The following is a 13,576-nucleotide window of genomic DNA, read 5'->3' on the forward strand; positions in this document are numbered from 1 at the left end:
ATGTGTATGTGAGGCATTCTGGGTGGCAGAGCAAGAGGTTGCAGAGATGTCATTCTGGGGTGAGGAATTATTATTATTATTATTATTATTATTATTATTATGGGAAGAGGATGTATGGGGGGAGGCAAGGGCTTCGGAGGTAGCATTGGGCTGGAAGCGAAGGGAAGGCTGGAAGGCTGTGGAGACCCATGACTTTGGGGGAGTCACACTCTCTCAGCCTCAGGGGAAAGGCAATGGCAAAACTCCTCGGAACCAATCTTGCCAAGAAAACCCCAGGATGGGGTCGATTTAGGGTTGCCATAATCTGTAGTGACCCAAATACACACAACACACACACCTGGAGATTTTTAAATTTGACAGAATATGCACACACTCTTGCTTGTTTTTTTAAAAAAGGAGGGAGGAATCACACTTCTGATTGCCCAATGGGTGCAGGAAATGTCATCTATGACGAAAGCAGAACTGAATTTGATTGACAGCAAAGGCACCTTCATTTTAAACCGGTTTCTCTGCAGGAGCTACAAGGGCATTCAGGTTTAAAATACCCTGATTGAGATAGTGGGCACTTGCTTCTGGAGGGATTCCGGGGGGGGGGGGGGGAAATCTGCCCAGTTCCATCCAGCACAAAAAGGTCAGTCAGAGAGTAGCAGAAACTCCTTCTGTGAAAGTCTTTAAACAGAAATTGGATGGATATTTTTGTGGAGCGCATTCCTGAATGGCAGGAGAATGTACTATTTGGCTCTAGAAGTCACTTCCAACTTTTCTGTATAATAATAATTTCAGTGTTTTTCTGAGATCATTTGAGGGGCTCATATAATTTCAAATGGGATAAGTTCCCATAAAGCCTGAATTTTAATATGTGGTTATCTGATGAAATTACTAGCCTGATACTAACACAAGGCCATTTGTATTTGAATTCATGGAAGTGGTTGGGCATCAGTAAAATGTGAAATGTGAAATTTTATCTTCTTGCTGTGCTTAATCAAGAGAGGAATGGTTGGACAGTAGGTCATCTTGATCATCCTTTTCTTTGTCAGCTACCGCATATTGTGGAATCTTATTCCGATGTGCTTACTGCATGGCATTAACTTCTCTGCTTGAGAAAGCTTGATGCACTCTGGTTATCCTCAAAAATTTGAATTGGGTTCTGCTCACTTTCTCCAGAGTCAGTCAACAGTTGATCAAGCCATAGCAATTCCCTACAGGATTCTGATGCAGCTTTGTATTCTGATTCTGTGGAGGATAGAGCTACTAGTTCTTGTTTGTGACTGACCCCAAAAATCGGCCCATTGCCATACAAAAATAGATAACCACTGGTAGAGCAATAATCTGCATTGTCCCCTAGCTGGCAGCTTTAATTGAAAGTTCATAGTTTCTTTCAAATATCTGGCTACACTTTTTACTGCAGTCTAATCTTTCTTGGTAGGCACACTGACCTCTTTGTACAGTATTTATACAGCAGCAGCAATATTGGGTCTAGTGTTTGTAGCTGGGTATATAAGTTTTCCTATTGCTGTACAAGTTTTTATTTGGTAGAGGATCACCTTCTTCATTATTTTCAAGAAAATATGTTACCATGGGTGTAGTTACAAAATATCTATCTTGAAGTCCTAGAGTCTCCAAGAGTTCAGCAATTTTCTTTTTTTGACTTGGTAGAAAAGAGATATTTTGTTCCCTCTGAATTTATATACCTAAATAGTATGTGGCATTTCCTAATTCCTTTAATTCAACTTCTTTATTCAGATGATTGACAATCTATTTCAGGTATTCTTTCCGTTTTCCAGTTCTTTGCTTCTTTATTCAGATGATTGACAACCTGTGTGTAATCTGTATCTCTTTGAGTAGCTATGATCAGGTCATCAACATACGTCAGAATAAAAGTTGAATATCCATCTTTGGTCCTCATATATAGACACTGATCTGCTTCTCCTTGTTGAAAGCCTAGTTGCTTCAGCATTCCATCTAGTTTTTTATTCCAAGTTCTAGCAGCTTGTTTAAGTCCATACAGTCCTTTCTTGAGCTTGCAAACAAGATGTGGCTTTTCCTTGCCTACAAAGCCTGGAGGTTGTTTCATGAAGATCTCCTCTGTAATGTGTCCATGCAAAAATGCAGTTTTCACACCAACATGTCTGGCATCCATCTGTTTTGAAGCTGCTAAGCTAAGGAGCAGTTTTATAGTACTACGTTTCACAAACGTGTGAAAATGTTTAATCAAAATATTATTCACTGAGAAACCCTGAACAACTAATCTTGCCTTGTAGTGTTCTACCTTTCCTTCTGCATCTTGTTTCAATTTAAACACCTATCTGGATGCTACAGCTTTCTTTGCTGTTGGGAATTTTGTAAGTCTCCATGTTCCATTCTTATGTAATACATCTACCTCTTCTTGTGCAGCTTTTCTCCACTGGTTTGCCTCATTAGTAGGCATCTGTTCAATCTCCTCTATACTTGATGGTTCTCTGGTTAGTCCTGACTTTGCAAAATAGGATAATTGTATAGGTAGTACATCTTTGTTGGGTTGCAGAGAGTATTTGGTAGCCTGTTCTGGAACCTCATCTGTCTCTGTAGTATCTTCTGGTCCAGTTGTCAGGTCAACATCATCTGCATCCCCTTTTCTTTGTGTATTTCCCTTTGTCTCTAGCTTGTCCTCTGCATCACTTGCTGTTCAGAGTTAGGTTGTGTAGTTTCTCTGACATGTCCAGCAATTGGTTGATCCAGGAACACTGGCATGGCATCTTTCTTTTCCAAGAAGTCAAATGCAACTTCTTTCTCCTCTGGAAATTCAAAAACAGTTCCTCTCTTGTCTATTCTGCTTCATTCATCAAAATAAACCACATGTCTAATGGTCACTTTGCCAGTCTTTAGGTTCATTACTCTATATGCCTTACTTGTAGGAGCATAGCCTACCAGAATAGTTTGTTCAGATCTGGCATCTAGCTTGTGTCACTTTTGCAATGGTATGTAAGAAAAAGCAAAAGTGCCAAAAGTTCTAATGTGTTGCATGTCTTGCATTCTGCCATGCCACAATTGAAACATCTTCCCAGCTAGACTTCGTCTTCTCTGACCTGATAATGAGTGGAAAGATCTGCCCCCCCCCCCCCGCATGTTCAAAATCTCCGTTGTAGATATATGTTATTGTTTAGCCCTCTGAAAACTCTTATCAGAGCTTGAGTTTTTAAAATTGGCAAAGATTTTCTGTAATACATCTCACATTACTGGATGATGTTCCACCCACACCCCCATACCACTTCTTCCTCTTCTGAAATACATGTCATCATTATGGATGTCAACTGAGAAATAAAAGGTAAAGGTAGTCCCTCGACATGAATGTTGTCGTAACCGACTGTAGGGGGCGGTACTCATCTCCATTTCTAAGTTGAAGAGCCAGAAGTCTGAGGACTGCTCTGGTGGTCATGTGGCCAGCATGACTCCACTGAGCGCTATTACGTTCCCACTTAAGTGGTACCCATCTATCTACTTGTGTTGGCATGCTTTCAAACTGCTAGGTTGGCAGAAGCTGGGACTAGTGACAGGAACTTACCCCATCATGCAGCACCTGGGCCTCGAACTGCCAACCTTCTGATCTTCTGATAATTAGAATTGGTGTCTTAACCACTAAGCCACTGCATCACTGAGAAATACCTGGGGCTAAAAACAAATTGTCTACCAGGGGAGAAAACCAGCTATTTTAGGGAGACCCATACTATCCTCATTATTTAAATTTTTAGCTTGCTCTGTGACTTTATAATAGTGCTTTTCTAAGTTTGTAAGCATAGACTGAGAAGCTAGCATGGTCTGCTTTGTTCCCAGACTGTGCCAGACTTCAGATGTTGGAGATTACCAAGGTGGCCTTTAAACAACAACAACAATAATAATTAATAAATAATTTATTTCTATGCCACCTCTCCAATACGATTGAGGCAGCTTACATCACTAAAACTATGTACACAATAAAATAATCCCATACCCCCTTTTTAAAATATGTGAAGGAAGTAGCTTTGGCAATACAGATTGCATGATGCCACCCTCCACCCATAGCTACCCTGTCCCCCATCTGTCACTTTTAATTTATGGGGAAATCTTCTGAATGACTTGGCAATTGTGCAATGCCCCAGCTCTGAAAAGTAATTCCTGGGGCAGTCACATGATGGCTAGTCATATAGTGTCAGTGTTCCCTCCCCCCCTTTCTCCCTCCCCCTCGCTATTATTTTTCTTCTCCCCCCCCCCCCCCCAGTAGTTAGTAAAATTCCAGAGTTCTGCAGCCTCAACTGAAGTTTTAAAAAACTTGATAAAGCTTAAATCACAGTCGCGGAACTCCAGAATTGTGTGAAAAAATGGATTAAAAAAGACAACACCTAAAGTCATGATCGGTAGGGCATAAGGGAGGGAAGTGGGGTTAAAGGAGAGGGCAGGAAGAGAGGGTGATGGGGACAGCAGCCCTGGTGGCATGAATGAGAGAGATGTGGTGATGGCTGCCTAGAAAGTGATATGTCCCCGTTTTATTATTACAAGCATGACTGGTCTGAGAAAGGGGCTGGTATGATAATGTCCATTATTTATTTACTGATCATGGATCTCACCAGAAAATGCCAAAGGCCTGTCTTAGCTATCAGCCCAGATTGTGTTGGAATTGACTGCTGGGCCTATTTGAAAATTGAATTGTTTCAGCCTTGAACTCTACAAGCTGTATTACAGACAAGAATTGTTTAATGGTTAAGATATTACTTTGATTAAGTAGAATGCTTACTTTCTCATCTTTTGGACTAAGTTGATTCAATAACATGTTCATATTGTCTGAACTCCATTCCCAGGTAGAGCTGGCAAAATATTCAAAGACTGCCATGGACTTGTGCAGGCGGTTGAATAGCTTCATCATTCTTAAAGAAAGAACAGAAAAAAATGGGCAGGATTATAGTAAGTGATTCATAATTAGGTAAGTATTTGCTTTATACTCATATAAAAATTCAGATCCTTTTGATGGCACTGGCTGCTCCACACCAAATACCACTGTAGTATTTGTTTGTTTTGTATTTTGATGTTAATAAAAAGAATAAACCAAATACCACTGTAGTAATGTTTTATGTTCACTTGGAATGACATTTGAAAATCACTATCAGAAGTTAAGAACATAAGAAGAGTCTGGTTGAATCACACAAAGACCTATTTAATCTAGCTTTCCAGTCATATAGTATTCAACCAGATGCCTATGAGAAAACCATACAAGTGCAACATATACTCTCCTAGCTGTGCTACCCAGCACATTGCCTCTTAGACTGAAGATAATACATCCATCATCACTAGTAACTACTAATAACAGTTGTTGTTGTTGTGGTGGTTGTGTGCCTTCAAGTTGTTTCTGACATATGGTAACCTTAGGGCAACTCTATCACAGGGATTTCTTGGCAAGATTTGGTCAGAGGGACTCTGCAAAGCATTCTTTTTCTGGGAGATATGGTCCGTTTTTTCAGCCACACAAGCAGTCTTTCTGTGGGAGATATGGTCTGTTTTGACACCCAAACTAGCATTCTTTTTCTGGCAGATATGGTCCATTTTTTCCAGCCAGACAAGCACCCTTCCTATGGGATATATGATCTGTTTTTGCAGCCACACAAACACCGGGATATATGATCCATTTTTTCCAGCCACACAAGCACCCTTCCTATAGGATATATGGTCTGTTTTTGCAGCCACACAAGCACCCTTCCTATGGGATATATGGTCTGTTTTTGCAGCCACTCAAGCAGCCTTCCCCAGCAGCACTGGAAACAGCTGCTTTCCCCCTCCTCGCCAGCATGTCTCCTGTCCACGTTAAAACGTGAATACATTCATTCCCCAGTAACTCTCTGCCCTTTCCACAGCGGCATCGGAAACAACCGCATTTCCCCTCGGCAGCAATGGAAGCAGGGGGGGAGGATAGTGGAAGCAAATGGGGCAAAATTGTAGCACATCATGGGAAATGCGGGACCTTGAAGGTTTGGGGGGCTGTACCAAGACGGAAGCAAAGTTGCATTCCACACCAGACCAATTAGGAGTGAAACTGAAGTGAGCTTAGAAGCAATTCTTGTGAATTCGCTTGTTACCAAATTCACCAAAATGAGGAGTCACTCCGGCTTGATTTTGGATCTGGCTCAGAACGAATCCCCATAGAAAGCAATCAGGTGTGATAATACATCACGTTATAACGTGAATTCACATGGCTGGACCAGGAGTGACTCCGGATCTCAGCTGCAAAACCCCTCATGTGATAAGGGCCATAGTCTAATGCTCAAACCACTACAGCATGCTGCCTGGAATATTGATAGCATTAAACCATAAAATTTGTTGTATTACATTTACATTAGTGTGCTACATATGAAGGTCCATTTCTATGCCACTTGTAGAAATATATTATTGCAAGTAGAATCATAGAATCATAGAGTTGGAAAAGACCACAGGGGCCATCCAGCCCAACCCCATGTCATGCAGGAACTCACAATAAAAGCATTTCTGACAGATGGCCATCAAGCCTCTGTTTAAAGACCTCCAAAGAAGAAGAATCCACCACTCTCCGAGGAAGTGTGTTTTATATTTAATAGCTTTTAGGAGAAACATTAGTTTCTCCTAATGTTAAGCTGGAATAGTTTTTCTTGCAGCTTGCATCCATTGTTCCGTATTCTAGTCTCTGGAGCAGCAGAAAACAAGCTTGCTCCATCCACAATGTGAAACCCCTTCCAATATTTAAATAGGGTTATCATATCACCTCTTAGCTGTCTCTTTTCCAGGCTAAACATACCAAGCTCCTTAAGTCTTTCCTCATAAGACATGGTTTCCAGGCCCTTCACCATTTTGATGGCCCTCCTTTGCACACGCTCCAGCTTGTCAACATCCTTTTTGAATTGTGGAGTCCAGAACTAGAAACAGTATTCCAGGTGAGGCCTGACCAAAGCAGAATAGAGTGTTACTATTACTTCTCTTGATCTAGAAACTATATTTCTATTGATGCAGCCTAAAATAGCATTGGCCTTTTTAGCTGCCGCATCACACTGTTGACTCATGTTCAACTTGTGGTCTACTAGGACTCCTAGATTCCTTTCACACATAGTTTCATTCAGCCAGGTGTCCCCCTTCCTATATCTATGAATTTCATTTTTTTCTATGTAAGTGCAGTTGTTGATAAAGTTGATAAAGTTGTTGATAAAGATGTTGAATAGCACTTGGCCCAGGACAGAATCCTGTGGCACCTCACTGGTTACATCTCTCCAAGATGAAGAGGAGCCATTGCTGAGCACCCTTTGGGTTCGGCCGGTCAACGAATTACAAATCTATGTAACAGTTGTGTTATCTATTCCACATTTTACTAGCTTGACCAGGTATTCCTGTACAACCTCTATAGTTGTTCTGTGCTACATTTCCATTCTTGTGGTCTTTGCTCCATTTCCCTCTAGTTGATTACCCTTTTCTTTTTCTGAGAAGACTGAGGCAAAGATGTTGAGTAGTTTTGCCTTTTCTCTGTCCCCCGTTAGCATTTTGCCATCTTCTCTGCGGAGTGGCCCCACCATTTCCTTCTGTTTCCTTTGCTGAGGACATACCCCCAAAAGACCCTTTTATTGTTCTTAACCTCTCTAGCAAGCGTTAGCTCATTCTGCACTTTTGTTTTTCTGACTTTACCTCTACACATGCTAGCTATTTGTTTGAATTCCTCTTTGGTGATTTCCCTTCTTTTCCATTTCTTATACATGTCCTGCTTAGAACTTAGCTCAGTTGAAACTTCTTTAGTCCTGGTTTCTTGAGACATCCCCCATTTTTCCTCCTCATTGGAACTGTTTGAAATCGTGCCTTCAGTATCTTCCTTTTGAGAAACTTACAATCATAGAATTGTACAGTTGGAAGAGACCTTAAGGGCCATCCAGTCCAACCCCCTGTCATGCTGGAACTCTCAATCAAAGCATCCCCGATAGATGGCCATGCATCCTCTGTTCCGTTCATCTGAACCCCCTTCTTTTTTAGTATTCCTGACCACAGGATCACCCCCAGTATTTCACTAAATTTAATGAAATCAGCTTTGCTAAGTTTAGAATGCATGACTGACTATGCCTGGCGTCTCCTTTCCAACAACAAACTCCAGGAAAACATGATGACTCCAAGCTAAGGATCCCACCACTTGTACCCCATTAACCAGGTCATCCCTGTAGGTTAGGATCAGATTTATAATAGATGATCACTTTGTTGCCTCTTCCACGTTTTGGACAATTAAATTGTCTTCCAGGCAAGTGAGGTATTTGCTAGACTTTTAAGTTTTGGCTGAGTTTGACTTCCAGCAAATATCCATATAGTTGAGGTCACCCATCAGTAGTATATCTCTCCTTTTTGAATTTACAGTCATCTGTTCTAGAAAGGCATCATCCAATTCCTCAGTCTGACTTGGGGATCTGTAGTAGACTCCCACAATAGCATCCCTGTTGTTTCCCTCCCCTTCAACTTTTAATCAGATGCTCTCTACCTGGCTTCCAGGATTGAAGTCCTCGATGTCTTCTCAGGTGTAATTATCCGTGACATATTATCCTATTCCTCCTCATTTCTTGTTTGGCCTATGTCTCTTAAAAAGATTGTACCCCTCTATTCCTACATTCCAGTCATGAGACTCATCCTACCAAGTTTCAGTGAGGCCAATTATATAGTATTTACTTTGTTGTGCTAGGAGTTCAAGTTCATCTTGTTTATTTCCCACATTCTGTGCATTGGTGTAGAGACATCTAAGACCATGGGTCCTCCCCCCCCCCCCCAGCAGCCCATGTAAAGTTTTTTTTCCACCCACTGTTGGGTCCTTGCACTATTTGCCAGTTTAAACAGCATTTCCAGCCCTTGATGCATTCTTGCCTTCAAAAATACTGTCTCCCTCTCCCACATAACTCAGTTTAAAGCAAACTGGCGTGAGGTGCAACCCAGCCCTTGCCAGAAGTCCCCCCTCATGGAACTGCAGCTCATGATCCAAGAATCCAAATCGTTCCCGGCGGCACCATCTGCAGAACCAGTTGCTCACATCCATTATTTACCTCTCCTTTTTTTGTACCATACCCATCATCAGGGAGAAGAGATGAGGTGACAACCTGTGTATCCAGCTCTTTCAGCTTCCTACCCAAAGCCTCATAATCCCTTCTAATATGCTGAAGGCTGTGCCTTTCAGGATCATTAGTTCCCATATGGACCAAAAGGAAGGGGTAATGGTCAGTAGGCTTGACAAGTCTTGTTAGCCTCCCTGTCACATCACGGATTTTTGGCCCAGGGAGGTAACACACCTGCTGAGACATCTTGTCAGGCCCACAAACCAATGTTTCTGTGCCCCTTAGCAAGGAGTCCCCACCACCACCATGTGCCTCTTCCGAGGCTTAGCAGCAGCTGTTCCCTGTAGTGGTACTCGCAGGGTCCCCTGCACTTTCCCTGAGGACTATCCCTGCTCCTCTTCCTCATCATCCATGATAAGGGAAAGAACTTCAAATTGATGCTGTAGATGCAAGCTCCCAGAACAATCTCTGGTTTCCCTGCTTCTGTGTGTGACATTCCTTCAACTGTCTACCTGCTGTGTGTGGAGTGACCATAGAAACTTCCTGTGTGTGTTTCCCATTCAAGACTGTCTGTTCCATTTTGTCCAGGAAAAGCTCTTGCTCCCTAATATGCTGAAGTGTACATACCTGGGCCTCCAGCTGCTGGGCCTTCTCTTTCAACAGGGCTACCAACTTGCACTTGGTGCAGGTGAAGTTCCCTACATCCCTAGGCAACAAGACAAATATCCCACAACTGTTGCAGGTGACAGCAGCATCTCCCTCAGTGTCCATATTGAGAAGTCTTAAAAAGGTACTGAAATAGGACTGTGGGCTTCCCCTCAAAAACTCCCCTGTTAAACACCCATGTAAATGACCTTTGTTGGCCTGGTCTTTTCACCAAGCTCTTTCAGCAAGCTCATTCAACTGGGCTTTAGTTATTTAGAGAGCTCCTGGTTGCTACCTCCTTCCAGAGGCAAGTCTCTGACTCATCTCCTCTGAGCAAAAGCCCACCACAAGCCTCTTAAAGAAAAATAAATAAAAATTAAAGGTGAACCCCTCAAACACAATTCCCAGCTCACTTTTTGCTCTGTAGTCTGAAAATTTGCATACCCTTAGGTGTTTGCCTCTGGCAGCAGATATATAGAGCTAGGTTGCTAGGTCGACCCCCCAGTGACTCACAGAAGTGACTCACAGAAGCCCCACCCCCTCAGCAACAAACACACTCTCTTAAGTTTAATTTTTTTAAAAAAAGCTCACCCAGTCAAAATGGCCACCTAAAAACAGCTTTTCTTCGCCTCCCTGTGCAGGGACAGGGCTGGAAAGCCTCTGGCAGCAGTTATATAGAGCTAGACTGCTAGCTTGCCCCCCAGTGACTTGCAGAAATGACTCAAAGATGCCCGACCCTCTCGGCGGCAAACACACTTGGCCACGTTGAATTTTTTTTTAAAAAAAGCTCACCCAGTCAAAATGGCCATCCAGGAACAGCTTTCCTTCTCCTCCCTGTCCAGGGACTAATCTAATTTATCCTTATGGAATTCACATTTGGATTCTCACCAACTTGACATCAGGTTTTGAGAGTAAATCAAAACATTATCCAAATAAACCAGCACCCCCTTATGCAAAAATTAATTAAGTGTTTTATTAAGCAGGTGCATGGATATCCTCCCCAGCATACCATCTTTACTAAGGACTGAAACAACACACAGGCATCTGACTAACATCTCCAGGTTTTTTTTCTCCTTTTGGTTTGTAACATCTTACCTGAGGAAGAAGCCCATGGAGCTTTGAAAGCTTGCAACAAGTATATTGTGCATTTCAGTTGGCCAATAAAGTTATCACTGATTGATTTTTGTTTGAATTTATTAAATGGCCAACTCAGCTACCTCTGCATGTTTAATAATAATAATAATAATAATAATAATAATAATAATAATACTTTTTTACTCTATTTATTTACTCCATTAAGGTTCATACATAGCTACAGCAGATACTTAGTAAACCCTACAACCTGGATAATGCACTTCAAGAATACTAGAAAACAACAGAGCTGGGCTAAAGAGCTACTAAGTATATTGTCTAGACTGAAGGAAGTAACAATAGCACTATATTCTGCTTTGGTCAGACCTCACCTGGAATACTGTGTACAGTTTTGAGCACTAAAATTCAAGAAGGATATTGACAAGGTGGAGCATGTCCAGAGGAGGGTGACTAAAATGGTAAAAGGTCTGAAAACCTTTTGGGAGGGTGGTTTAGGGAGCTGGGTATCAGTCTGGAGAAAAGAAGAGATAGAGATGTCATAATAGCCAAGTTTAAATATATGAAAGGATGTCATATTGAGGATGGAACAAGCTTACATTGGCTGGATGACCATCTGTAAGTGGTGATTTGACAGGTTATTTCTGCATGCCAGGGGGTTGGAATGGATGGCCCTAGTTGTCTCTTCTAACTATGATTTAGGTATTACGTATTCTGAAGGCTTTGTTCTTCGGAGTTAGTTTTTGGGATGATAGTGCATTTTACTCATCTAATTATTTGTATTCTTCACCTTATATGAAGCTCTACCATAATATGTGCTGTTCCAAATTTGAATAATATATTTTGGTTCTAACATATTTAGTAAAGTTTCCTGGGAAACAGCTCTATAAGTGGCTTGCTGGGGTCAATCTGCTTAGACTTACTATAGATAGTTTGAATAATAGGTCTTTTAAAAAAGCAAGCCATACGACTGTGGCACACTGAAGGGAAAGTTGGGTTTTCCCTCAATGAACATGGGGGTGCAGCTGGCTGGCAGGATGAAAACACAAGAAAGTGAAGAACTGGGAACTTCAACAGAAGAAAAGGGGAAATGAGCAAGACTGGGGGAATGAAAGGGTTAAATGTCAGGGAGAGGCAAACGTGGAAGGAGTGGTAGGGTGGGGTAGAAAAGGAGGACACGAAGAGGGACAGGAGAGGAGCCTCACCGTATAGAAAATGTGAAGAAAGACGAGAAAGAAAATCTTGATGAAGATATACCCCCTAAGAAGATGGATCCTAAAGAAACAGAAGGGGAAATAGTGGGAGCTGGTATTTAATGAGTAATGAACAGGAAATTGAAGATCGGATCATGGAACATTAACGGCCTCAACTCAAAATATAAACAGAGTAAAACATTTCATTATTTATACAAGAAAAAATTAGATATTATTTGCTTGCAAGAAATTAAAATTAAATGAAAGGACATAGAATATTTAAAAAACCTAAATCTAGGTCAAATGTTTGTATCTGCAAACAAAAAAAGGAAAAGTGGAATAATTATATATATATATATATGTGACAAATACATGGCAAAAGAAATCTGCCAGGATGATGTGGGCCATTTTGTTGGCCTAGAAGTTAAATATGATGAGATTAAGTACCTTGTTATAGGGATATACACTCCAATTGAAAATAAGCCACAATTTTTCCAGAGAATCAAAGACTTATTGCAGGACCTAGACTATGAAAATATTATACTGTTAGGAGATATGAATGGTGTGATCAACCCAGTCCAAGACAGAACCTCAAAGAAAACAATGAAAAAGAACCAAGGTAAATTACCAACTGGGTTCTTAGAAATGAAAGAGGAATTTGATCTTCATGATGTGTGGAGAAAACTCTATCCAACAGATCCAGGGCATACTTTCTTCTCAGAATCTCACAAGTCAACTTCCAGAATTGACATGTTTTTTGTCTCTGGTTCAACTTTAATTAAAGTGAAACAAATGGAGATTCTACCTAAATTTATTTCGGACCATAATTTAATTATACTGTCCATGGAATCAGGAAATAAACAAATTAATTGGAGACTAAATGACTCTTTACTTAATAATAATGACTTTCTGGAAAAAGCAAAGAAAGATCTTAAAAACTTCTTCAATGAAAACAGTGACAGAGAAATACCCATGAAAACAGTGTGGGACGCTAGTAAAGCGGTCATGCGAGGTATACTAATACAAAGAGGAGCAGAAGTGAAAAAGAGAGCAAAGAAAGAACTACAAACGCTTGAGAAAGAAGTTCTGGAAGCAGAAACAAATCTTAACAAAGACCCAACCTCAGATAAGAAAAATAAGCATTTGAATTTTTTGAAAAAACAATTAGATAAATTAATAACACTAAAAATAGAAAAGAAGATGAAATACATTAGACAAAAACATTTTGAAAGCTCCAACAAGACTGGTAAATGGTTGGCAAACCAACTGATAAAAGAAAGATGGAAAAAAAACCTATTTCAGGAATACAACTTAATGGGAAAATAACAATTAATCAAGACGAAATTCAAGAAGCTTTTTGGGACTATTATAAAAACCTATACAATAAAGAAGATATAGCAGTACAAGAAATAAGGGAGTATTTAGGAAGACAGAACATTAAAACTATTACACAACAACAACAAATAATCTTAAATGCAGCATTCACAATGGAAGAAGTAACAGAGGCAATTGACAAACTGAAAATCAACAAAACACCTGGACCAGACAGATATACAGCATGGTATTATAAAAAATTCAAAGAAGAAATTAAGGCGCGTTACAGACTGC

General features: G+C 40.7%; 1 protein-coding gene across 1 annotated transcript in view; it reads right to left on the minus strand.

Annotated features, from left to right (window-relative positions):
• The window catches only part of LOC149312550 (fatty acyl-CoA reductase 1-like), a 71,859-nt gene that overhangs the window by 10,176 nt on the left and 48,107 nt on the right, over positions 1 to 13,576 (minus strand). The window contains exon 9 of the mRNA XM_089526907.1: positions 4,748 to 4,877. Coding sequence (XP_089383033.1) covers positions 4,748 to 4,877 — 130 coding nt within the window. The remainder of the gene's footprint in view (positions 1 to 4,747; positions 4,878 to 13,576) is intronic.

The sequence above is a fragment of the Sceloporus occidentalis genome, unplaced genomic scaffold (assembly GCF_023333645.1).
Source record: "Sceloporus occidentalis isolate IW3139 unplaced genomic scaffold, rSceOcc1.0.p SCAF_5, whole genome shotgun sequence".
Taxonomy (NCBI): Eukaryota; Metazoa; Chordata; class Lepidosauria; order Squamata; family Phrynosomatidae; genus Sceloporus; species Sceloporus occidentalis.